This window comes from Chiloscyllium plagiosum, chromosome 33 (assembly GCF_004010195.1).
Source record: "Chiloscyllium plagiosum isolate BGI_BamShark_2017 chromosome 33, ASM401019v2, whole genome shotgun sequence".
Lineage (NCBI taxonomy): Eukaryota > Metazoa > Chordata > Chondrichthyes > Orectolobiformes > Hemiscylliidae > Chiloscyllium > Chiloscyllium plagiosum.
The window spans coordinates 23,668,911-23,696,732 of record NC_057742.1 but is presented as its reverse complement, the minus strand read 5'-3'; the positions used below and the strand labels follow the sequence as shown (position 1 = coordinate 23,696,732).

At 37.2% G+C, this 27,822-nt stretch overlaps 1 protein-coding gene across 5 annotated transcripts in view; it reads right to left on the bottom strand.

Annotated features, from left to right (window-relative positions):
- kat7b (K(lysine) acetyltransferase 7b) overlaps positions 1–27,822 on the bottom strand; it is an 82,904-nt gene that overhangs the window by 41,284 nt on the left and 13,798 nt on the right. For 3 of the 5 annotated variants that reach the window (XM_043675151.1, XM_043675149.1, XM_043675152.1), the window contains exons 2-7: positions 24,340–24,403; positions 14,236–14,383; positions 12,621–12,797; positions 5,552–5,791; positions 3,542–3,624; positions 1,948–2,037 (exon numbers count right to left, since the gene is read on the bottom strand). In XM_043675151.1, coding sequence (XP_043531086.1) covers positions 1,948–2,037; positions 3,542–3,624; positions 5,552–5,791; positions 12,621–12,797; positions 14,236–14,383; positions 24,340–24,363 — 762 coding nt within the window. In that variant the 5' untranslated portion in view covers positions 24,364–24,403. The remainder of the gene's footprint in view (positions 1–1,947; positions 2,038–3,541; positions 3,625–5,551; positions 5,792–12,620; positions 12,798–14,235; positions 14,384–24,339; positions 24,404–27,822) is intronic. The other 2 variants (XM_043675147.1, XM_043675148.1) reach the window with 2 other exon arrangements.

Here is a 27,822-nt window from a genome sequence, read left to right as displayed (position 1 = left end):
TTCTCCAATTTAGAACTTCAATTTTTAGATCTGGTCTATCCTTTTCCATCACTATTTTAAAACGAATAGAATTATGGTCGCTGGACTCAAAGTGCTCCCCCATTGACACCTCAGTCATCTGCCCTGCCTTATTTCCATAGAGTAGATCAAGTTTTGCACCTTCTCTAGTAGGTACATCCATATACAGAATCAGAAAATTGTCTTGTACACACTTAACAAATTCCTCTCCATCTAAACCTTGAACACTATGGCAGTCCCAGTCGATGTTCGGAAAGTTAAAATCCCCTACCATAACTACCCTATTATTCCGACAGATAGCTGAGATCTTTTAAGTTTGTTTCTCAATTTCCCTCTGAGTATTGGGGTTGCTGTACTCTTCTGTTCTTCAGTTCACTGAAAAGACTGCTATCATCCTGGTTGTGTGCTGGTATAAATAAAATGCAAACTGAGCATTTTATCTTTGATTAAACTACATCCCCAAACTGAAGCACCATTATATTAAACTCCAAGCCATCCTGAAGCATGATGGTGCATTCAATTTTTAATTTTTACATGATCTGGATCTCTCATATACAAAAATGAAAGCATCCACCTTCCTGGTTTCTTTTTTAAATCAATGATTTTAATTACTCTCAGAAATTGTCAAGGGAAAGAATCAGCATGTAGCCACAATATTATTACCTTTCAATCTTTCCTTGGATATCCTTGCAATCCTCTATCAGTTGTTGTGTCTTTTAACAACAGGATAACATTATCTTTCGGATGTAATTTTCATTCCAACTCCTACTCCAAACAGTATGATTAATTTCCCAATTAAACCTTTCCCAACTGATGGCTATAAATCTCAACACCAATTACCACCAATGGCTGCATATCATCACTCCACCCAATCCTTCTCTCAAATTGGACACATCGAATACAGAGACCAATGTGAAACCAGTTTAATTTCCCCACATGTTCAGATGACCATTTACAGGTCTAACGGCTACAATGTACAATCCTTACTTGGAGTAACCCCACAAGATAGACATTACCTTAGCAGAATCCTTTTGATCAACAATTCTGATCAACACTAAACACTACCTGGTTGGTTTGGATGAGTTGAACCAAAGGGCCTGTTTCCATGCTGTGCTCTCTATGACAATTCTGTCACTACCCCAGCCTCAACTGTTGGCTGGAACAAATTTCAATCAATTTTCCTGTGTTAACTTCATTCCCCAGACTTCAGCATCTGTTGCTTTTCAAAGACGTCATTCCATAGTTAAACTCTACATAACTTAACACTCCCTGTTTGCAATATTTTCCATCACTGGCAGTCTCCCTTCACCCTCTTTTTACCCCTTCCTTCTCTCTTTCTCTCCCGCCCCCCAACTCCTTGTCTAGCCCACCCATTCATGTCATCTATTCAACAATTCCACCATCTGACCATTACCTTGGATCTCTGACCCTCTCCCATCTTCTCTGTTACCAACATATTCTCCATCCCTATACACCCATTCCTTTTCAATCTGCCCATCTCTCCTTCCTTCTTTATCTCCTACCTCTTCTTCCCCTCTCAATCATATTTTCCTGTCTCTTACCTCCCAACTAATCCTGGGGTCACACATTGGGTAATCAAATGGTGGGTTTTGTTCTTTCAAGAACATTAATGAACCATTTGAGTTTTTGAGATTATCTAACAGCTTTATTTTCTCATTGAAACCCCACAGAGTTTCAATTTGGAATTTGAAATCATTATTAGTTGAGGACTCCGAATTGTTTGATCAGTAACATCAAATTTAATTGGTTATTTATCTCACCAATGTAGAATCATGCTGTGAGCCAACTGACTACTTAAAAGCAGTGGTCTACAAAAATAATTAATTGTCTGCAAAATACAGTGTCCTGAAGAAGTGAAAGGCAGATCTTTCTTAGATATTTCTGACTGCAGCGATAATAAGAACTTGCCTGATGCCTGGTTGCATGCCTGTTGTTTTCATCTTGTCTTTGCGATAATGCCCTGTCATCAATCTGCCTTTCACGTTGCTGAGCTCTAACCTGTAACCATCAACAGCAGAAAATTAGAAGTTAAACTCTACGAATCCCAGAAGCAGCCAGATAATTATTGCACTGACAAGTTGGGCAGAAGGCCAAGAAACTGCTGTCTAGATAACTTATCAAACAGCCTGGATCACAATTAACATCAGTAAACATTAACAAAATTATGGGTCCCACCTTTCCAATACTTACTGAAGCTCAACAAGAGATATACATTTTTCAAATACAGCCTATTCAAACTCTGCTGGACACAAACATACACAGCACAGGGAGGGCTATGCAGCTTTTCTGTGAATGCAGATCTACACGTTAATCTGTAACAAACATCTTCATTCCTTTCTCCAATCACTACTGCACTGGAGTGAGATGCAAAGTTTCAACTACCAGGAAAAGTCCCCCAGCAACTAAAGCAAAAACACTCATATTATATTGAATTAATTAGCTTCCCTGTGTCATGCCCAAACCATTGAAAAACACAATCCCTTACTATGTTTCTCCAAAAGCACTCCTACAGCAAACTTCTCACTTAAAAATTCAGATTTTGGACTGTGCTGATAATGGTTTACCCAGCTCTGGTTAGATGGGATTCAAGAAGCGTTGGTGGGGTTTCCATTCAGTTTCTACTATTGATACAAATGCAGTGTGATAAATGCAGTGTCAAGCAAACACAACAAATGATTATAACAACACATCAACTGCCAAAGATTCAAACCACTTTTTTCTTAAAAGCATTGATTACAGATTATAACACTGATTGTTTGGCACGACTGCAGGCATGAAGCCTCAAATCATGAAGTGCCCAGTGGATGGGCATCAAAATAACTATAGGTTCTTCAAGATTTCAAACACTATTGTAAATGTATGATTGAATAAATGTATGATTGAAATGAGTACCATTGCTTGAAATGTAACCTCATTCGTTTTCAGTACATGATCATTGTTTTCACACATGCTCTGCCTGAAAACAGGTCATTATCTGCTTACATCACCCTGAGCCATTCTCTCAATAACTTTTTTGCCAATAGTAGTTTTCCATTGCCTTCCATGCTCAGTGACAGAGTGAGAATGCAGATGACAGGTACTTCAGCTGGAACAGAAATCAAATTGTGTTGTTGGCATTTTTGTTGTCCAACACTAGCCATTTTACCAACTTAGCCAACTGGATCCTGGTTTCAGCATATGTATAGTAATTAACCAATTTTGGAGGAAATGCAACTCTCTCAATCTTACTCCACATCATGACTTGAAACTATACTGAATTGTGTTTAAAACCCATCATTTGCAATTGTGTCCATCACCAAATCGAGTCAATTATAATTATAAGGGATCTCAAAATGAACAGCGGAGCGTCAAAAAAATTAATATCAATTATATAAAACAAGGTGGTTATAGTAATGAAAACCCCAAAATCTGCCCCTCCTTTTATCAAGAATTGGAGGCTAAGAGAATGTTCAAACAGAATTAATGTTAAATATTTCAAAATATAATGTAAAATCCACAATACCTTACATTCGTCTGCAGACAGATTATGATATAATGGACAACCAGATATGGAGAAGTGCCTTTCATGCTTTCCAGTCAAATGACCTAGATTTAACAACATGAGTAATGATATAATCACATGATTATCAAGACTACATGTCAAAATACATTTCAACATTGTTTTACTCATAGTCAGTTCTTGATTCATCTTCAAATAAAACATGGTATCAGCATTACAATTTTAGCAATAGTTGAGAAGCTGCCTTGTTTCTATTGATCCATTTAGGACATACTGTACAAATACTGCATGACCATTCATGAAATTAACTACAGTCAAGAGATACTTAAGAGGTCCAACAAAATTGATTATGATTCATATTGAGTATGCAATCGAACCATACTCACACAACTAACTTATAAAGCTAGAATGCATCTCTGAACAGGTTGATCAGAACACATTTATAAAGCTAGAAAGCAAAGGGGACATCTGGTTCAATGCTAGTGATCCTGAGCCAGGATGCCCACATTCAAGTCCGTTTTTTTAAAAAAGAAGAGGTGCATCATAACATCCCTGAACATACTGATTATAAATATTGATTATGCCTGGGGAGCTGTGCATTACCAAAAAAACACACAGTTGTGGGCCCAAATCAAAAGGGATTACAGAAAGAACATTTAGGATCAAAAATATTATGTTAACCTTAAACTGTAGCAACGCAGCTTTAAATATTACCAAATCATGAACAATCATCCTCCATTCTAAATTACATCAAATGAGAGTTCTTTTTTTATAGACAATACAGTATATCTTGCAATTATTAGAGTTTTTAACTTTTAGTTTTTTTTCCCCAACAGTAGCATTTCCACAAGAGTTGAAAGGCAATAGGTTAGAAACCACATCACAAGAAGTGAGCACTATCTAAAACAGATGACTCTAGTTATGCAAGCATTGATGCAAGAACATTCAGTAAGCTAGATGAAGTTCCTATTTAGTCTTCCATATTAGAAGAGTGCCTATGCAGATACTAAATAAGGCAGAATTCAGTTAAGCACACACACATTACCAAAAAGGTACTTAGTGAAACTATCAGAAGGGATCCAGGGGTATTCTACCTATAAAGTAGTTAATGCCCTCATAAGGGAGGAAAATTAGTGAAGAGGTGTAAGGAGAGAAGCACACCAATGAAAAGCTGTATTCACTAACAACCCCTTCCTTAGATTTTGGCCCTAGGTTTATCCTGTTGGGCAGAAACACTCACCATTACAACAAAACATGATTCCGACTTCAATAAATAATTGAAAAAGCAGAAGACAGGGAATTATATATATTCTCCTACTACCTATGATTTTCTCTGTCTTCGCATTTGTAAGGTCTTCTATGAGATGATAGAGTTTTTTTCAACCAGTTTATTTTGTTGCACAACAGAAAACCAACTATGTGAATCCTAAATTGCCTTCTTTACACTACAACTGTAAAAATGGTTGGATTAAAAATGGAAAAGAAAAACTATGCTCCTGCACTAACACTAGCATTCGCAAAGGAAGTTTACACGCAAGTTTTATTCTACATCAAACAAAAGCTTGTTCAGACTGTTCACACACGGAGAAAGAGTGTAGATCTTACTAACACCATCTGGAAGAGTGGCGGTGAAATCAGATTATAAATCTCTTGTGCACTAGTCAAGCAGCCAAGAAAAGATGGCAAAGAAGACATTGGGATAAGGCTGTGATCTCATCTCTTTCCCAAGGAGCATGTTTACGCATCAACATAAAGAGAAACAGCAACAAAAGTACATAAAAAAGTAATATGCCTCCCATCTACACCAATGCACATTGCTCAAAGAAACTAAAGAAATGGCAAAAAATCACATTTGATGTGTAAGCAGGTGAACATTAACGTAGCAAACTTGGAACATGCCCTTTGGTTGAATATCTGTAATGCAGTTATTTGCTACAGTTTTCTAGCAAGTAGACAGTCTAAAGAATTGTCAATATTCTGCAAATGTTCAGCAGACATAGAAACAATTTATACCTAAAGAATTGCAGCCCGGAGTAGGGCATTTCATGTTGAAATTATAACTCTCATGAAAACGGCGACGTTTTGGCCTGTGTGAGAGGTCACTTCCAGAGTCTTTCATTGAAGCATCTTTCGCTACACTCTCATCATGTGATGCATTTGGACTGGAAATATCAATGTCAGATTCTGAGGATGGAGCATTGCCTGTAGGGGTACGCGGGGGAGACTCATCATGGTCAATGGCTGTCTTAGTATCTGAAAATAGACAGAGAAAAATAAAGTACAAGTTAACAACAACAACTTTAATTCCTCAACATATATGCCAACTACAACGTCCTGTTTGCATACTGGATCCAAAAAGAATTATATTTTTGAAGCATTCATGCTGTATATATTTTATTTAAAATGTTTTATTTAAAATTGCACAGACGAACGTACAAATTAAATTTTTGGAAACAGAAAAGTTCAAATGCCACGGTTCCATCATTCCGTGTATTTTATACTTAGGATTTAAAAGTCATACAGGAAATGTTAGTAGAAATAAGCAGTTTCTATGGTTTGGAAAAAGTTACAGCACGAAACTGAGAAAGCATGGATTTCGTGACAGAAGTGATGGAAGGAGAAAAATATAGTGTAAGAACTTGAATTTAAATGCACCCTTAACACAATGAGACACGCCACGCCACTTCACAGGAACATCACAAAATAAAATATGACAACAAGTTACATAAGGAGGTATTAAGTCAGATGAGTAAAAGCAGGGACTGAGAGATACATTTTAATGAGCATTTTAAAGGATGAAAGCAAAGTACACAGACAGAAAATTCAAAGCAGAAAGCCATTGCAATTGAAGTCATAGCCACGAATGATGGAGCAATGTTACAGTTCAAAAGTAACAAAATTAAAATTCAGAGTATCACGAAATAGAACAGTAAAGATAAAACACGAACAAAAGTTTTAATGAAGAGAGTTTAATTGCAAAATAGCTAGCATATATGCATTGAAGTTCAAGAATTACTATTGACATTTTGGAGAAGACTTCAGTGTAGCACAATCAAGAATCAGGTCAACGTAAAAAATGTTTAAGAGGTAAAACAAAATCATGCTACTGTTTGCAGGTATTGATAAAACTTATGTGACACAGCAGAAAAGGTTTTTGAACAGATAGAAAATGTAGGTTGTTTTTATTAATTTTTAAAAAATCAAATACAAATTAAGCCACTTGGCCCTGAGAAGACTGAAGACTAAGAGCATAGATGGCATACAATTTGAAGAAAGTTAAATGAATTAGAAGTGAAAAACTGAGACTGCTGCAATTAAAACAAAAAACAGTAGGAACAAGAATGAACCTAGAGAAAAAAGTGAGAATATGAAGCACAAGCCACCATGAACTACTCAAGAAAAATAATCAATCATAAAACTTCTCTGAGCAAGAGCCAATTTCTATGACCATTGCTCCCCCAATTGATCACCATTGCTCCCTTCTGCCCCACCGACCCCATTTTGCTTCTCCCTGGGCCTGGCCTTCTGTGTTCCAGTGTTGGGGAGAGAACTCATCCAGAACATGGGAGCAGGCAAGTGAGTCTAGTTTAGTTTGGGATTATGTTTGGCATAGACTGGTTTGACCAAAGGGTCTCTTTCCATTCTGTATGAATCTACAACTCTATAAACCTCTCCAAAAAAAATCTGCTTATAATCAGATCCTGAGCATAATCAAATCAATACTGGATTCATCAAATATTCAAGAGGTAGTTCCAGATTAGCACGGTAATGCTAATACATTAGCAACTGGAATAACAGACTAATCGAAAAAGACAATATGGATTGGATCAAGATAATTCTGAAGTTAGCAATACTTAACAGTAAGCAGAGTCTGTCTTTTGCATTCGACAGCACAAGCAAATTTTCAGAAAAAGTCAAACAGATTTACAGTAGTGCACAGGCCAAGAGTAAGTTCAGATATATACATCTGAAGAATGATGATAGGGAAACCATGAGGACTAGAATCCTTACTGGAGTTCGTACAGATAAAACAGGTCTAAAACTGAGCACTGCATACAAGGAGTACTAAGAATAGGATTTTGAGAGCAATGAGCCAAAAAGATTTGTTTCTAAAGGGGAACATGGAAGGAAGGGATCAGAGGAGTGGCAAGTGGATAATGACAATAGTAGATCAGGGCGAGGGCTGAAGAAAATCGGTAAGTCCCTTTATTTTACAGTGAGGTAAAGTTGTGATGACAGTTATGATTTACTTCAGATACAATTTATCTCAAGATAAAACAAAATAAAGAATACACTTGTACATCAAAAAACAATAATTTCTGACCATTCTCATCAATACTTCAATTGAGTCTTTTGTTGTCTTGTTGCTTTCCTGAACAAAACCCTGGCTTGGCTGCATTTTTTGGTCTAATATGTCTTTGTTGTATACAAGAGAAAGGGGAGAAGTTCAGGATCTCTTGCTAAGTACTCAGAGTCAGCTACAGTTCAGCACAATGGTGTGAGGCATTATTGATTATTTAAATAATTTCATGACTTTGTATAATAATTACAACCGATAGGAAACAACTCAAATCTTGTTCATTAGCACTGGAATTATCTAGCATTTCAGATGCTTTTTAAAAAAACCTTTGCAGGAATATGTAATATTTTAAAATATTTAAATTTATCCTTTTCTCCCTCAATATTTTTCTCAATAGGCCATAAGTCTTAAATCAGACAACATTTTCTGGTATTAAAATGACATTTGCATTTCAAATGACCTAGCAGCCTTTGCAACATCATCAATTCACTTCTCAATCATGGACAGTTTTCTGTCATAAGGTATTTCACTCTTTGCCTGGTGAATCAAGAGTAATAAAATTGTGCAGATAAAGCATAATATCCAAAACTTCAAGTAATGGCAATGCTGAATGAACCACACAGTGCTTCAAAAAAAATATCATGCACATTCAATCAAGCACAGATCACTATGCCCTTATCTCCATATTTCATTCTCCCTGACTCTCCCAATCTTAAACCCACAATCATTTACTAAACAAACTTCTGCTAATAATCAGAAGTTAGCAGATCTAACTCATGTCTTTAATCATAAGACAAACCGTTTGACAAGATTTAATTATTTTGTAGATAACCAATTAACTGTGGTTTTGATTTTTCAAGTATGTTTAAACTTTGAATATCTGCCCAGGCAGATTAACGTAAAATCAAGAAGACAAAATACAAGCAATTAAAAAGCCTGATTGTACAAGTTGCTTAATAGTTCAGAAATGAAAGCACAACACCACCAATGCAACATTTTCAACAAAACTTACTATGCAGTAAATGAAATTATTCAAGACAAAATGTTTACCATTGCACTTCATTGTGCAACAAAAGCATGCCTACAGCCCAACGTCACTGCCCAGCAAACAGGCTTCAATGAAAGCACATAAGTTGCAAAATTCCCTTTACAAGTAGTGAAACTTAGGGTAAATTTTAAGTTGCCAAATACACTGAGGAGAAGGTAATATTGAATTCAGCAGATTGCTCAATTTGTTTTCTATAGAAATTACTGCACAGAAAAAAGCTACTCATCCAGTATGGCTTGATAATAAGTTGCAAGCCAAATTTCACAAGGAATCTGGAGCTGAGAGAAAATTTTGAGTCTAAAAACAATTTATTGAAGAGAAAATTGGCACACAGAGGCAATGTGCCAGTGCACTTAATATTTTGACCAAATATATTTAATAAATTTCTTGCACGTTAAGTATTTCAAACCAGGTGGAAAACCCTTTTTACCCCTTTGCTTTTCTCACAAATCCAGTGATTATTTACCGGGTTTGAACAAAGTACTAGCCTCTTCACAACTCTTTATTCTGTACGGCAATGAAGTAACAATCACAATGTAATATTCTGAACTAGAAGGGGACCAATATCTTGGTAGCCAGGTTTGCTAGTGCTATAAGGGAGGGTTTAAACCAAATTGGCAGGGGAGTAGAGATCCTCAACAGCAGGGGGGCAAGTGCGAGGTTGGAAGGAGAAATAGTATTCCGAAATAATAAAGTGAAGAGAAAGTGAGGCTGCAACACAACAGGGAGCAAGGAATGCCTGTTGGATTAAATTGGATCCGGTTCAATGCAAGAAGGCCGACAGGTAAGGCCGATGAACTCAGGGGATGGATAGGTAGGTGGGATATTATAGTCATTACAGAAATATGGCTAAGGGAGGGACAGCTTAATGTACCAGGGAACAGCTGGTTTAGGCGGGACAGAGGTGAAGGAGGAAATCAGGAGTGTGAAAAAGAGGCATGGGACAGCCATGGCTGAGACGATTAGGGTGAATCCAAAGAGGTTTTATCAGGATATTAAAGGAAAAAGAATAACTAGAAAGAGAATTGGACACCTCAAAGTCCAAAGTGGACATGTACGCGTAGAACCGCAGGAGATGGGCAAGGTCCTCAATGAATATTTTTCCTCTGTGTTTACCGTTGGGAATTTGGGGAAGTTAGTGGTCATATCTTGGGGACAGTCCATATCACAGTAGAGGTGGTGTTGGATGTATTAGAATGTATGAAGGTGGATAAATCTGATCCTGACCAGATATATCCAAGAACAGTGCAAGAGATGAAAGAAGACATTGCGAGAGCCCTGGCTGATATTTTTGGATCATTGTTAGCCACAGGTGAGGTCCCAGAAGACTGGACGGTAGTGAATGTTGTGGCTTTATTCAAGAAGGGCTGCGAAGAAAAACTTGTGAACTGTAGACCAGTAAGCCTAACATCTGTGGGAAGTAGACCAGTAAGCCTAACAACTGTGGGAAGTAGACCAGTAAGCCTAACATCTGTGGGAAGTAAATTACTTGAGTATTCTGAGAGATAAGATATACATGCATTTAGAAACACAGGGTTCAACGAGGAATAATCAACATGGATTTGTGTGTGGGAGATCATGCCTCACAAATTTGTTAGAGCACTTTGATGTCATGACCAGGAAGATGGACAAGGGCAGGGTGGTAGACCTAGTCGATATGGATTTCAGTAAGGTCTTTGATAAGGTTCCACAAGGTAGGCTGCTCTGGAATGTTAAATCGCATGGAATCCAGGGAGATCTGGCAAACTGGTACACAATTGGCTTGACGGTTGGAAGCAGACGGTTATAGTGGAAGAATGCTTGTCGGACTGGTGGCCTGTGACTAGTGGAGTGCCTCAGGGATCGGTGCTGGGCCCACTGCTGTTTGTTATCTATATCAATGATTTGGATGAGAATGTACAAGGCATGATTAGTAAGTTTGCAGATGACACTAAAATAGATGCTACCGTGAACAATGAGGAAGGTTATCAGAAATTGCAGCAGCATCTTGATCAGCCGGGAGCGTGGGCCCAGAAATGGCAAATGGAGTTTAATATAGTGTGAGGTCTTGCATTTTGCAAGTCAAATCAAGATAGGAGTTTCATGGTGAATAGTAGGGCCTTAAGTAGTGTAGTGGAACAGAGTTCAGTTCACAGTGCACAGTCCTCTGAAAGTGGAGTCACGGGTAGATACAGCAGTGAAGGCAGCTTCTGGCACATTAGCCTTCATCAGTCAGGGCATTGAGCATGGAAGTTGGGAAGTTATGTTGCAGTTGTACTTGGAGTATTGTGTTCAGTATTCATCACCTTGTTATAGGAAGGATGTTATCAAGTAGAGAAGAAATTTACAAGAATGCAACCAGAACTCAATGGCCTGAGTTATAGGGAGAGGTTGAACAAGCTAGGGCTTTTTTTCTTTAGAGGACAGGAGACTGAGGGGGAATCTTATCAAGATGTTTTAGATCATGAACATGTACTCAGTCATTTTCCGAGGGTTGAGGAATCAAGGACCAGAGGGCATCAGTTTAAGGTGAGAGGGACAACTTTTTACACAGAGGGTGGTACGCATATGGAATGAGCTGCCAGCAAAAGTGGTTGAGGAAGGTACATTAACTACATTTAAAAGGCATTTGGACAAATACATGGATAGGAAAAGTTTAGAAGGATATGGGCCAAATACAGGGAAATGGACTTAGCACTGATGGACATTTTGGTCGGCATGGACCAGTTTGGGCCAAAGGGCCTGTCTCTGTGCTGTATGACTCTCTGACTCATTTGAATGTTTTTAGAAAATCAAATAGTCCAGTGAGTCAACAATGCTTCAGCAACAAGATTCTTTTGTGGTTGTTGTGCAGATTTAGTTAGCTGCATGGTCTGGTAAAATTAATAGAGTTGCGATGCTTTGCAGTATATAGCAACCACGCACAAATATAGCAGAAAAAGTAAAGGGATCATAGAATTCCTACAGTGTGGAAACAGGCTATTTGGACCAACAAGTCCACAGCAACCTTCCAAAGAGTAACCCGCCTAGATCCAGTCCCCTACCCTATGACTCTACATTTACCCCTGACTAATGCACCTAACCTACACATCCCTCAAAGCTATGGGCAATTTAGCATGGGCAATTCGCTTAACCTGCACATGTTTGGACTGTAGGAGGAAACCGGAGCAACCAGAGGAAACCCATGCAGACACGAGAAGAATGTGCAAACTCCACACAATCAATCTTCCAAGGCTGGAATAGAACCTGGGTCCCTGATGCGGTGAGAGAGCTGTGCCAACATTATAGTAAAAATAAGTCATAAGCACGAACACCAAACAAGAAACATTTAGAAATACAGGCAGTCCTGGGTTGCAGCTGAAAATGTGTTGCTGGAAAAGCGCAGCAGGTCAGGCAGCATCCAAGGAACAGGAGAATCGACGTTTCGGGCATAAGCCATCTGCAACTACAGGAAACATTCATTTGTCAGATCTTTAAAATTACACCCCTACACAAGATCAAGGTTGTAAATAGGAGCATTCGTAAGTTGGACGTTTGGAAGTTGGGGACCCTCTGTAGAATCTGAAAATTGGGAGATATATATGGTATGCTATTTTATGCAACTGTTGTTACAAAAACAGAGGAATCCTTTCTCAAGAAACTGAAAGCAGACACTGATGTATGTGACAATTTAACAGAGAATTTTACTTTAACTCTTGAACACTAAATACAAATAAACATGCTATGGTTGGATGACCATCTATCTTTAATCATACCTTTATCTGAAAATTCAACTGCATGTTCAGTTTCTGATCCAGATGAGCGGGTCTGTCGGAGTGGGTACTTCTTAGGTGTGACTGGAGTTGTCTGTTGTTGGCTACGTGTTACCCTTCTTGTAGCATAAGCAGGTTCATCTGATGCATATGATGGTATCTGCTGTACTGGGCTAGAATCTGCAGAAGGTTTGTAAAATCAGTTATCCAACAATTTAGATAGAGAGAAAATTCAACTCGAATTCACAAATTGATAATGAAAGATGAAATTTTAGTCAAAACAAACTATCGCAGATGGTGGTGATCTTAAAAAAAAAGACTGGCGAAACTCAACAGCTGGTCTGGCAGCATCTGTGGAAAGTATCTGTGGAAAGTAAAAGGTGCAGACTCATGCTAAGTCTGAGTAGTTGAGGCAGAGTGAGATTTGAGGAATTTGATTTGAAGTGGCAAATTAACTGGTAAGGTTTTTTGAAGTTTAACTTTAGATTAAAAGTTCAGACTTACAAAACAGAAGCCTGCCTGGCACTAGTAGTTATCTGTCAATGAGCTGAAAGTACTTTGTAGTAGGAAGCTAGCTGGAGACTCATCACAGCCTCCCTATATACGAAAAGGTTTGTAAAACTGAAGAGTCAGAAAGGGCTGCTTAGTGAGACTATGCCAGAATGAGTTTAGACAATGTCAACAATGTTGTTATGGACTGAGAGTCAGGAAACATTGATATCCTTTTTTTAAAAACAACCTAGCACTGGGAAATGTACTTACAGTAAGTAGTGCAAATGTCATATGAAGGTATGCAGGGCAGCTCAGCCAAACTGGAAAGCTCACGCTGTGGTGAGCTGAACACACTTTGGGGACCTAGATAGGTACGTGTACAAGATGTGACGCCAGCAGTGACTGAAGTCATTTTGGTGCATCCATGAGGCAGAGAACTAAATGGATATCACATGAATAATGCATTCAGAGAGCTAGTCAAACTAAGAGTATAAGCACACAAACAGACAGGGAATGGGTGACCACCATTGAAAAGATCCTTGCAGATTATGCAGGAGTCCCCGTAAATCTTGCTCACTAATCAGCTTTCCATTTTCAATACTGAAGACAACATTAGCTTTGCAAGGAAGACTAGGTTCGGCCTATACAAGACAGGAGAAAAGGAACACAAATGGGAGAGCAGCAGTGATAGGGGATTTATGGGTAAGGGGAACACACAGCTTTCTTTGTTCATTCATGAATTTTAGGCTTCACTGGCTAGGCGAGCATTTATTACCTACCCCTATTTCCCCTTGTGAAACTGTTACAGTCTGATTTTGCTCCAGTTTCCCTATAATGCTTTTAATGGAGGCAGTTTCACAAATTTGACTGGATGTTGGCAAAATCTGCACTTATTGTCGATCCCTTATTGCCCAGATGGCAGAAGGGACGATGAGGGGGGGGGTTGGGCAGAGATACGGAGGAGTGGGAAAAGAAAGAGCCTTAGAAAAAATGCTGTGGTGCATGATGTTTACCCCACTGTTTTGACACTGTAGAAGAAGAAACTGCCAGTCTGATGCTTTTAGACAGAGGTTAACAGCAACTAAATCCTCCAGACATTACATAATAGTTTTAAATTTTCCTTTACCTTGAGAACTCTGACTATTTCGTAAAGAAGATCTGGTTAATCTGGTAGATCTCCGTGGCTGTCCATCACTCTCAGAGCTATCTGTATGATCCAGATCAGCAGAGAAGTCAGAATCTTCTGTGCCCTCAGAGCTGCTGCCTGCCTGACGCTGAAACAGAATGCATGAGAGATTAACTGCTTAAAAACAAATTACATTCATAAAACACCCTCAATAAGATTTGCAGGATATAGTTACTGAATTCCATATGCAGACATTTTGCTACCTCAAGCTACGATATGTGGATTAGGTTGAATCCTGTTGCGAAGCAGATGTTTGTCAATAGTACCTAGTGGGAGGGCATCAGCTTTTATAACATATCCAGGGATAACAGGTAAGTTTTAAAAATATTTGCATTAAACACTTTGAGTTTTGACCTATTAGACATTAAATAAGAAATTAATGAGGTTTATTAATCAATCTATATGCATTTATTATTAAAAAATAGAAACTTGTGATTTATATCAAAATTCTTGGATTTTTAAAAATGTTTTAAAAGATGGTAGGATTAGTGGTAATGACTAATGATGGTAGTCATTATTGCTTCACAGAATATTACAACTACTTCCTCATCTGTCATCAACATAAGCAGATCCAGCACAATTCATGTAATCATCACCTCCAACAGACACAATAGCAGGATCACTTCATCTAATGACCTGATGTAACCAGGCTGCTGTGTAATCTTTTATGGCAATGTTGTGAAAGGCAAAATCCATTTCATGGTAATGGGATGAAGTTTCCTTCACTACTCCCTTCAAGAGTTCTGCATGAAATTAATTTGGCTACTCTTAACTTCATTCCTCATGGGAATCTACACACAGCAAAACTTCCCACGATTTGACAATTTGGTATTCCACTCAAAGGGTCTAAACCATTGTGAGGAATAAAAAGGTTCACCGTAGCAAAGCAAGAAACAGCATATTGTTAGTAGAAAAAGATATTTAAGGAGTAAGCTTTACTATACATTTAGCCACACTACAACTGACCCAACATCCAGAAAACTTAACTTGGATTTTCAAGGACAACGATTTATTGTTTATAATGTGATCCTTCATTTGTGAAGGAGAAAAACATTCCTATCAGTAACTGACCCTGCTCCCCTTTCCTGATCCCTCTATGGTCAACCACTCTGCACTGCTTACGATACCCTTTCTCCTTGACTGGCTCAGTGAGATGCTCTCACTTGATTCTACCCATTACTATCCAATTATCCAGCAGTGGTTTATCTTGCCAATTTTGAATTATTACCTCTGAGTCCCACCCCAAAGATCAACCCCCTTGGCTGTCTTTTCTTCATTGATATGCTATCCCTTGGCAATATCACCCATAAACACAGGGTCAGTTTCCAATGAATAATGACAATACACCTCTACCTCTCCAGTCTTCCAATATCTATGGTGTCATTGGCTTGTCTAGCATCCAGTCCTGATAAATCACCTCCCTCCAAACTGTTGAAGACTTAATTGTCATCTTGGTTTGCACAATACATTTGCATAAGTTGTGTGTCTCTTCAATCTTATATTATAGATTCTACTTCGGATGTATTTTCTCTCACTAGTTGCCTGAGGAAGGAGTGGAGGCTCCGAAAGCTTGCCGTTTCAAATAAACCGGTTGGACTATAACCCAGTGTTGAGTGATTTTTGACTTTGTCCATCCCAGTCCAACACTGGCATCTCCACATCATGGCTACCACTGAAATATTTAGTACAGCAGGTTCAATGGTTTTTGTTTGTCTATTTATCCCCGCAAAAAACTTGAAAGACTTAGGATCGCTCAAGTGGGAAATACACAGCAGCAACATAAATCAAGAGATTCAAAACGAAATGAATAAAAAAAGTAGAGTAAAAGCTACTAATAAAAAGTGTAAACTGCCAGTTGGAGGCAAGGAATATATAGAACATACCGCAAGGTAAATCAGCAATCAAGGGGGAAAACAAAGGCAAAGAGAGAATCTTTTGGAAGGGTTCTCAATACCTGTTCTGGAATAAAGTCAATTAATTTCATAAAGTTATCTAAATAAAGTTTCATTGTGGTTCAGTAATGTCAGAAATAATCAGTTTAAGTTTAATAATGAAGATTAATCACATAATAAAATAAATCAGATCTGGAGTAGGCAATCAGGCCTACACCACCATTGATTAAGATTGTAGCAGATAGAGGATATTTTCAAATCAATCTTTTCAGAGATATTCTTACAAATTTCTAACAGATGAAATTTGAATCCACTATCACTTCCCCACAAAAGCCCAGAATGTGGCTAACATGATTATGGCCCGAATTAAACTCTCCGACTGTCTTCTTATAATCCTTACCACAATTTAAGGTGCACATGACTGAAGGCAAAATTAAACTGTGCGCCACTTAAAACAAACATGAGAAACACCTTTTCTCTCAGATTGTTAATTGCCCCTGGTACTTGCAGATTAACTGATTTTTTTTAATGGCACAGATAGAAAGATTCTTGATGAATAATGGAGTCAAAGGTTATCAAAGGTAAGCATGAAAGTGGAGTTGAGGCCTGATCAACCTTGATCATTCTCCTTGCTTCTAATCCATGTATTTGCATAAATGATTGATCATCAAAAATCTAACTCCGCGATGAAAATATACAACAGCTCTGAGAAGAAAATTCTGAAGTGCAATAAACTTTAAAGAAAACATCCCTCTTCTTAAATGGATATCTTTTATTATTCAACTACCCCTCATCTTCAACTCTCCCACAGTGAAACATCCATCCTAAGTCCCCCCCAGGATATTATGTTTCAATGAGGTCACCTCTCATTCTTACCTTTGATGAGCATAGAACTAATCTGTTCAACCTTTCCTTATTAAGATAACCCCTTATAGCGGAAATTAGCCAGTTAAACCTTCTGTAAACTGCTCCCAATGCGTTATCCTCCATCATGCCATCATTGTTTCTGAGGGTCGGGCCAAACTTCCAATGGATTGGTCACACTTATGGTTTGCAAATGCATTCTACAGGATGGCTGATCACAAGAGTCTCTTACTCTTAACCCATTCCATTAAGCATTTTGGAAGGATTGTCCACATTATGAATGCACCTATGACCAACAAGTCCAAGCATGGGACTTGAACCAAAAGCTTTGGCAATGATATTATTACAAGGAATCAAATAAATTACCTATCCTTGCTAACATGTTACCCCTGTATATCATGCAATCTAATCTTGTGCACTAACCTTTGATGTGACAATTTAGTGACTGCCATTTGAAAATATATACACATTTTAGTTGTTCCCCATTATCCACACTGCCAGTTACTTCCTCAAAAGAACTCAAACAAAACAGGAAAACATAACTTATCTTTCACAAAACCATGCTGGCTCTGCCTGATTGCATGATTACTAAATATTTTATTGACATCTCCTTAGTAATGGATTCCATCTTAAGTGAGAAAACCACAATTGTACAAAGCACTCATGATGCAGTCCATGAATGCCCTGTACAGCTGCAGCAACACTTCCCTATTTTGATATTCCATTTCCTTTACAATTAAACCAACATTTAATTTGTCTTTCCAATCATGACGGATGTTGGGCTAACTGACTTGTGGTTTTCTGCTTTCATCTTCCTTGAATACTTTGTTGAGTTGTCACATCTGTTGTTTTTCAGTCCAATGGGTTCTTTCCAGAATCTTAGGACATTTGAACGACTGCAAACAATGCATCCACCAACTCTGCACACAATTATTTTAAGACCTTAAATGTATGCCCAGTCTTTCAGCTTTTTTCCATATCTTTGTCATTGTGGTCTTACTTGATTTAAGTTCCTCCCTCCCTTTATCCTCTGATTTTCTGATTCTCAGGATGCTTTTTACATCTTCTCCAACGAGGATTGATAATAAAATGTATGTTCAATATTCCTAACATGTCCCTGTTTCCCAATATTAATTTCCCTGCCTCACTCTTTAAGGGACTCTTTTATTCTTTTACTGCTGGTATTATACTTCTCGCTTTCTTTCTCTCATACTCCTATTTCTCCTTTTGGTTTAGTAAGTATTGGCCAGTTTTTGAAATTCAACCAGTCTTCTGACCAAACACTAATCTTTGCAATATCCTGCATGCTTTCTTTCAATTTGTTACTATCTTTAAACTTCACAGTTAGCCACAGGAGCTACAGAGTCTTTCTCTCTCATTGGAAAATATCTTTAAAGTTATAAAATATCTCCCACAACAATAATAATGTTTTTATCATGAACCCTAATACAGAAGAGTTTCGCTGACCTGACTGAACAACTTAACAGAGGTAAAAGTTAGAATCATAGAACCCCAACAGTGTCTAAAGAGGCCATTTGACCCACTGAGTTTGCACCAATCCTCCAAAGAGCATCTCATCCAGTCTGAGCTCCTGACCCATCCTATCTCTGTAACCCCAACTAATCCATCATTAATCCATCTACTAGACTGCAAATCACTTGACACTCCAGATAAATCTGACACAGCACAACTAACTTGCACATCTTTAGGTTAAGGGAAACTCTAGCATCTGGCAGAAATCCATGCAGACACAGGGCAAACCCCATACACACAACTGCCTGAAGCTGGAATCAAACACAGGTCTGCAGTGACTGGCAACAGTGCTAACCACTGTGCCATCATGCTTCCCAAGAGAATTGCTTTTTTTTAAGAAAATTCAGCAGCCAAATGTATAGTGACTTTCATGTACATTCTAGCTCTTCTATTGCCTAATTAAGTTCCTCCTTTATTGTATGAATACAACTGGGTCACACATTAGTGGTGAAATTCACCAACGCATGTCCCAATGAGCAACTGAACCAATGCTTTGTTTTTTAAAAAACTTTCAAAAACAACAAGAGTGCCCTGTTGAAGATTGTAGATCAGCTATAGTGTGCAAAAATGTAGAAGTACACTTTAAGAATAATGCTTACTTATGCATACTGCAAAAATATCTGTACTGGTGTTGATTAAAATTGTGTTTGATACTAATCTTTTGTTTCACTGCAACATGTAGGAATGCCGCACCAAAATACACATATAATCTAGAACATTTCACATGTCTAATAACAGCATTTCTATTTCGTGTTATAAGTTGAAGCATACCACACATGCAGAAAATATGCCAAGTGGGTGAAGGCTTGCAAAGGCGAGAAAGAAAATTTACTCAGCAAATTGCCAAGTCATATTAAAAGAGTCATCGCTGAACACATTAACTGAACACTCCAGGCAAAATCACACATTTTCCAATGAATGCAATGTCACAGTCACCACCAAACATCCCAAAATGTCATCAAGTAGTTTCCTATAGTACTATTAATAATTCTTTCTCAATGCCATTCTAAGTCATTATCAGTCAAGGAGAGGGTGAATTGTAAGATCTGTTCACTTTTTGTGCAGCAGAAATGCGCCTTACCTCTTTCTAACTGAACTTGAATGTGGATAATATTCAGCTGGAGAGATGGATAATGAAACATAGAAAATCGGAGCAGGAGTAGGCCTTCAAGTCTGCTCCGCCATTCATTATGATCATGTCCAATCACCCAATTCAATAAACTTTCCTCTATATCCTTTCATCTCTTTAGCAACAAGTGCTATATCTAATTCTTTGAAATCATACAATGTTTTGGCCTTGACTACTTTGATGTTGTTAGTTATTATTAGTATATTATAATATTATTATTGTAGTTATTATTTTCCAAGTGCTCAGCTATTAAAATTTTAATAATGGACACTAGCATTTTGCCCACTATTGATGTCAGGCAAACTGGTCTATAATTCCTGATTTTTTTTCTTCCTCTGCTTCTCTTCTTAAATAAAGGGATAACATTAGGTACACTCCAATCAGTAGAGACTGCTCCAGAGTCTATAAAATTTTGGAAGATGACCACCAATGCACCCAGTATTTCTAGGGCCACTTTCTTACATACTCTGGGATGTCTATTATAAGGCCCTCAGGACTTATCAGCCTTCAATCCCATCAATCTTCCCAATGCCATTTACCTAATACTGATTTCCTCCAGTAGCTCACTATCACGGAACCCTTTGTTCTCCAACAATGCTGCTCTGTTATTTGTGTTCTACTTCGTGAATACAGAAACAAAACAGTATTATTTAATCAAATAGCTATTTCTTTGTTCCTCATTATAAATTTCCTGATTTTGGATGGTAAGAGACCTATATTTTTCTTCACTGATCTTTTTCTCTTTACATATCGAATAGAAAGTTCTACGATCATTTTATGTTCTCTGCAAACTTACAAATGTATGCCATTTTCCCTTTCTTAATCAATCTCTTTCCTCTATTGCTGAATTCTAAACTTCTCCCAGCCCTCATGTGTTGTTTTTCCTAGCCAATTATATGCCTTTTCCTGGAGAAATATTGAGAATTAAAGCTAAGTTAAATCTGCATATATAGAAACAGAATATCACAAAGAGACAGTACAGTGAAGGTGACCCCAATAAAAATATATACCTAAAACAACCACATTCATGCTTTTTAAATAAATTACAAAAACTGTGGAAGTCTAAAGGAATTTAGAAACCACATACACAGAAGATGACAAAGCAGTAGACCCAAGCTCAAAAAGATAGCAAAGGTAATGGAATGTTAGCCTTCATGAGCAGAGGAAGATAAAGGGAAAAACATTTGCTGCTGCAGCCACACGATGTATTTGACAACATTTGAAGTGTTATGTATAATTCAGAGCAAAACGTCTACAGAGAACATTCAGGCCTTGGAACAAGCGCAGAGTACATTAATCAAAATATTTCCGGGGGTCCAAGGTGTAGACAAAGAGGAGAATTTACATGCACTAAGATTGCATTTCCTGGAATATCGAATAATACAGGGAGATTTAGTTGACGATTCTGAAAGGAATTCCTGGTTGTAATTTGCGGTAGATACAAGTGAACTTTTTTCAACCAAGACAAGGGAACAAACCATTCAAAGGAGCAATGAGGTAACACTTCTTTATAGGCAAGGTGATAGAAATGTAGAACCCTATCCATCTACTTTAAATTATAGAATTAGAGAATTCCTACACTGCAGATAGAGGCTATTCAGCCCATTGAGTTGCACCAATCCTCCTAAGAGCATACGACCCAGAACCAAAATATTTTCTGGTAACATTCAAACCCATCACCAACCAGCAATCCTACTTTCTCTTTTGCCTTTGATTTTATAGCTTTCTTCTCCGGTCCCAGCACGATTCAGGTGGAGCTTGTTCCTAAGGAACAGCTCCCTCCTTCCCCAGTACTGGTGCCAATGTCCCATGAATTCAAGCCCTCATTTTAAATGTGAGACTGATAGATAAAGATATTAAGGAATACATCCAAGGAAGTCAGATGAAGTTAAAATACAGAGCAGTCACGTTCCCATGACTGGCAGAATAAGTTTAAAAAGCTGAAATTCTGCTCCTATATAGTCAAGGATGGGACTGTAGAAGAAAAGAAAGGAGGACAAAAAATTAAATAAAACAGGATGAGCACTCAAAATAGAAATGGTGGGTGCATCATTCATAACAAAAAATAAGCAAACTAAAACGAGAAAAACCAGATTAAATGTAAGTGGGGTTAAAGTTGAATAAATATGAAGGATTGTGGGGTTCGGCACTGCTTTAATAGAAATGGAATCTCACTCTAGTAAGATTCCTTGATAACTTTCAAAAACAATGCTCCATTATCCCAAATAATACTATTTGCAATTCAACAACAAAAGGTATATTTAACTTTCTGAAATATCCAACTTGCACCTTAACTGCCAAACAGAGCCTCTAATACTCTACTTAATCCGTTAGAAATTGCACTTAGTCATAACTATCTTTCTCACCTTTGCTTTATCTCTACCACTTCTTGGTTTAGTTGAAACACCTCTATTCATTAACCCATCATGCAGATACCTTAGCAGAAGACTCACACGGAGAAAGAAATACCTCAAGTATGTTTCCAGTAGGTTTATATTTCCCAATACTCTAACTTGGGCAGCTTGCTGCTTTTCATTGGTTTTCATACAAGGCAGCAACTCTGGTGTTCTGCAATTATTACAGCTAACCTGAAATGGCATGACTGTGTGCCTTTACATTAAAATACATATTCTCCTAAAGAAACAGAGCCATCAAATTGATTCAAATTAAACAAAAATTCAAACAACTTCAGTTTAATTCTGTTCTGAACAGTGTAGCTGGCATCATACAACAAACATTAGATAAACTGGATAGTCTAAAAGTAAACAAAGAGGATACACTTAAGCAGTCACTCATTCTGGAAGTTCCTGAGAGAAGCAACGGTGAAAAAGCACAGGCTCTAGCATCAAACTTTCAAATCTTCCTTGGAAAGCACTTGTACCAGATGAGGACTAAAGGTTACACTCCTGCACATTCAATGGGTAAATCCAATAGCTATAAGCTAGTCAGCCAAATGTCTATTGTGGAAAAACTATTAGGGATCACAGCACAGCAAAACTGAAAAGAATAGGTAACAAACTTATTGGAGGCAAATTGTGACTGCCAGACTTGATCAAAGTTCTTTGATGTTATGAAGAGGGTTGCTAAATGTAATGCAATTCATGCTGCACATAGGAACTTCCAAATAGTAGTTAACAGTGTCACATCACAGATTTGTTAGCAATACCGAAACACAACATTAAAAGGTCACAAGAGCGTTGATAGATAATTCAAAGTGGTAGAAAGCAGAGAGTAATTTTGAATGGTCATCAGATTGACAAATATATGCAGCAGTGTCCGCAGTGGCCCATATTAGTGATCTAGATTGTGGGTTTAGAAAGCAAAAATATTGAAGTTTGCAGATGACATAAATGTTCAAAATGTACTCAAGAGTGAGGAAGGTAATAGCAGACTTCAGGAACATATAGATTTACTGGTGAGATGTGCAAAACAGATGGAATTTGAAAGTTATACAAGGAATTGTTAAGAATAGCATAATAAAGCAAGTGTAAACTATACTATATCATTTAAAAGCAGGGTGCAGGAACTTGGACACTTAGTGACCCACATATACAATTTTTGAGGGTGCCAAGAAGAAATTGAGCAGACCTAAAAATTCACACAGAAATTGAGTTATTTGGAGAGAATCAAGAAGCTAGATTATTCTTCTTTTAGTGAAGGAGGTTAAAAGAGTGATTTAACAGCAAGTAGTATTCAAGGTTGTAAAAGATTTTGATGTCACTCTTGTAATAAGTTGATTCCACTGATAGGAAGGTTGATAAATAGTTTTAAAATATTTGACAAAAGAAACAAAAAAGTGAGGAGTTTTGTTTTATAATGTTCTAATATGATCTGTAATGCAGTAATTTAAAAATGTGTTGCTGGAAAAGCGCAGCAGGTCAGGCAGCATCAAAGGAGCAGGAGAATCGACGTTTCAGGCATAAGCCCTTATGCCCGAAATGTTGATTCTCCTGCTCCTTTGATGCTGCCTGACCGGCTGCGCTTTTCCAGCAAACATTTTTAAGCTCTGATCTTCAGCATCTGCAGTCCTAACTTTCTCCTCTGTAATGCAGTACCCAAACAGATTCTGGAGATAGATTCACCAGCAACTTTGGGAGGTCATTAGATACGTACTTGAAATAGAAAGCAAAATCAGAGTTGAGGGAAAGAGCGATAAGAACAATTGTTTGGTGGATTGGTGTAAGAATGATCAGCCAAAATGGCTTCCCTTTTATATTATACAAAAGGATTTTATGAAAATAACTGCAGATGATGTACTCAACATTCATATATTAAACCGTGAATAGTAGGGCAAATTATGTAATCTGGAGTATGTAAAATAATTGAAAATGAACATTTCACAAAACAATGAACAGACTTGAGCCAAAATATTGCATATTGAATTACTAGTCCACAGTACAGTGTATTTATTTCAATATTTAGTAAATTGATTGGCTTATGCAAAGAAAGAAAATAAAGTTCAGTTGAATTTTTGATTGCACTTTATTGTCACAAATAAACATAATTGTTAAAAGTGCCGTAACTTTACGAAGTCGCAGTTGTTTTTTTTTAATATAAATTTTTATTTCCTTACAATGTTAAAAGGGTTAAATCTTTCCCAAACATAGAGATACACGGTGTCCATACCTGCCTCCTTCGATCACTGTCCATTTACTCACTAGGCTTCCACTTCACCTTGTTAGGATTCTTCCTGAGGGAACACAATCAGCAGGGTATGACTGCAACAGTGAAAACATGCCCTATTTATTCTTCGGTTTCTATTTTCTGCACGAACATATAAATGATATAAATGCAGTCAGGATCATTAGACCAAGGTTGATGAATGATGAGTGGAATAGACTGTATTTGGGAGACATTTTGTTCCAACTAATTATGTGAGAAAGGTTTGAGGATCACAATTTAAAATTCCTGAGTCAAGAAGTGGTTAGATTTTAGAAATGGTTCATGCCACAAGTCATGGGGCTTCTGGTTTGTGAAAGGACAGCAATTCATTGAATTACTTCGAGTGAGCATTGGACCTATTTGTAAGGCAGAAATCATCTCTCAGAAAAGGTGGCTACTGCACAACATAATGAGGATCAAAGTGATCACCTGCATTAGTTTTGATTGTCTAAGAAGATTAAGAACATTTTGATACCTGTGTCTGTTTCAACATGAACCCATCCCGTGCCTCCCAATGGGCCTACTATTTTTGATCTCCTTTCGCCCCTCAGCTAGGCAAATAGTTTAGGGCATGTACTTAGTGTAGACAGGCTGGACAAACCAGACAGAGTCTTTTTCTGTTCATCATTGTTCATAGATTCAGAGAGATGAGAATATAAAACTGTGCCAACATCAATCCTTTATAATTCCTTCCAGAAGAGAAGGTAACCACAACTACCACTGGTGTTTTCATAATAGGCATATCTCTATAATTAATAGAATGCTTTCTCATTTTTTGCTGCTCACATTAATAGCCAAGCCTCTATACAGTATCTTCTAAAACTAGAAAACATTTCCACTTAATTGTATATTTAGAGATAAATGTACTTGACATCTAAACATATAGAAAAGAGCATTTTTCTCAATTGTGTTTTCTGCTCTATTTCTTGTTAGTTATATCATGCACAAAACTTTATTTTGTAACTGATAGGAGTGAACTATCAATTGCAGTGTATACGCTTAAAAAATAACATTTCAAATAGGATGCCAGCAATTTCAAGCTACTTCAGACAGCGACATCTGCTCATAATGGGAGAGTAGCTTATAATTGCATAATAACTAGTCATCCTGAATTTTCAAAAAATGACAGAACTCTTGCTTAACAAAAATCTTATCACTAAAATATTTTATCATCAGGAACTGAATAATGCTCTATCAGTTGAAAAGAATGGAGCTCAGAGGTAGATTGCAGTTCTGACATTAACTTAAAAGGTTATACCGTGCATGTTGGAACAAAACAAAAGGTCAATATAATCAAGGGATAAATAGATATTCTTAATAATGTGGTCAAACTTAAAAAGAGAAAGCAAACCTGAACAGGAGGGAGTTGTAGCCCAGGGGTTTTACACCTGATTTTAAAACTTCTGCTCTCTCAATCATGCTCCGACCCTAGCCCCGTCCAACTACCCAGCTCAGAATTGTGATTTATGTTAACACAAGAAGTTTCAAGTAATCCATATATTTGTAACATACACAACAAAACACAAACAAGATTTCACAATGCGATAAGAATAAATTATTGAGGCTATTGCATCTACAGAGTTGGTTGGAGTCTGTTAAGTAGCAGTGTGGGGTAAAAGAGTCAAATAATCAAAGGAGGTGCTTGATTCTTAGATTTATGTTATTGACATGATAGAATTATTTATATATGAGTGAGAGAGACTTGCAATGCATCAGAAATGCTGAAAGATGCAGGAAGATTAATAATGTTTGCTGCTGTGGGAAGGTTTACTAAACTCTTTCAACCTGGTTGTGTTACTTTCAGCATGATACACCCTCCTCTTGGTTATATTACAGTGACCTTAAAACTTCCTCCCTTCCTGCAAAACAATGCGGAACCACATGCTAAAACTAAACACAAGCCCTATCAATTGAGTTACAAATTGATCTTTCCAAGTTCACAAATAAGAATTAAAGGAACTGAACAAAATAAAAAGGTCTAGAATGTGATTAAAACTGATTACTTTTGTAGTTTAGATATTCTTATTTTACAACACCATTTGAACCTAAAATAATACTACTGATCATGAGCAGTAGTTAAAATGGTGAAGACCACATTTCTACCTCCATTAAATCAATGGGATATTATGATCTTTAATTATGACATTGTATTACAGGCATCTTTAATTAAATCAGTGTAGATGTAATAAAGGTAATGAATTAAAACTATTGCAAAACTGCATTTAAATAGAGAAGACTTTTGTATAACTTCTGAATAAAGGACAGTAGCATGAAATCAGTTTTTGGCAACTGACACCCAAAAAGATCTTATGTTGGCAGTCATTAGCACGATGGTAGCAAATGCATTGTGTAAAACCATTTGACTGTCTGACTTTAGAAGAGATGAATAAAATTTTCCTAAGTCAGCTTTACAATGACTTACTTATATTAGTTCAATTGGAGATGAAATATAATCATCTTTCTATCCAGGTAAAATATAGCAAAGGATGCAATATATCGCAATATTCATGACTAAACAAACGCAATTCAAATATTTTTAATCTACATTGTTTCACTTTTTACTCACCAGATTTGAGATTTCTATCAACTCAATTTGAACAACAACTTTTTTTAAACTACTGACATATCACAACATAAACATTCTGTAATTACAATTTTAACACCTTCTTGCAGATACAAAATATTACAGAAAATACAGTGACTGCATACTCATATTGGAAATACCATGTCAGGTGGACGAAGTGTTTTTAGACTTGCAAAGGGAAAATTATGGTCTTGTGCTGTTCTCACCAGACTCGTAATCTGGAGGCCCAAGTGAATGTGTTAAAGTTACAACCGCAATTGATGGAATTTTGAATTCAATTAGCCAATCTGAAATATACAGCAAGACTCAGATGGCAAACATGACAACAACCAATGACTGTTGTGTGAAACTGCATCATTTATCTGCTTTCATGAACATGTGAAATATGGTTAACTGCCCTCTGAATTGTTCGAGGGCAAACTGAATAGGCAACATTCCTTGGTTGTAACATCCACATTCCAATAAAGATTAAGGGAAAATAAGTCACAAGTACAATCTTTGCTTACGCAGTCCCATCATCTTACACAATCTTTTTTTTTTCAAATGAAACCCACTCGAACTCAAAGTACATTGAACTTAAACATTACCCCATTATTTCAAAAGGTTGGAATTCTTTAATACATTAGTATTATTGATTTGTTATGTTTTTGTATTTGTCACTTCAGTCTTCCCACATTCTGAAGTGTGTCGCTCATCTACCAGGATCATTGCCACAATTCATCATAAACACTGACGTATTTGGTTACTTCAACACTAATATCTTTACAACTGGTTGCCACTTGAATATTGTTTACTTCACATTTCTGCTGTACAGTCAAAATGTGAATACTGTATTGCATAAATTATATGTTCAATTCAAACGA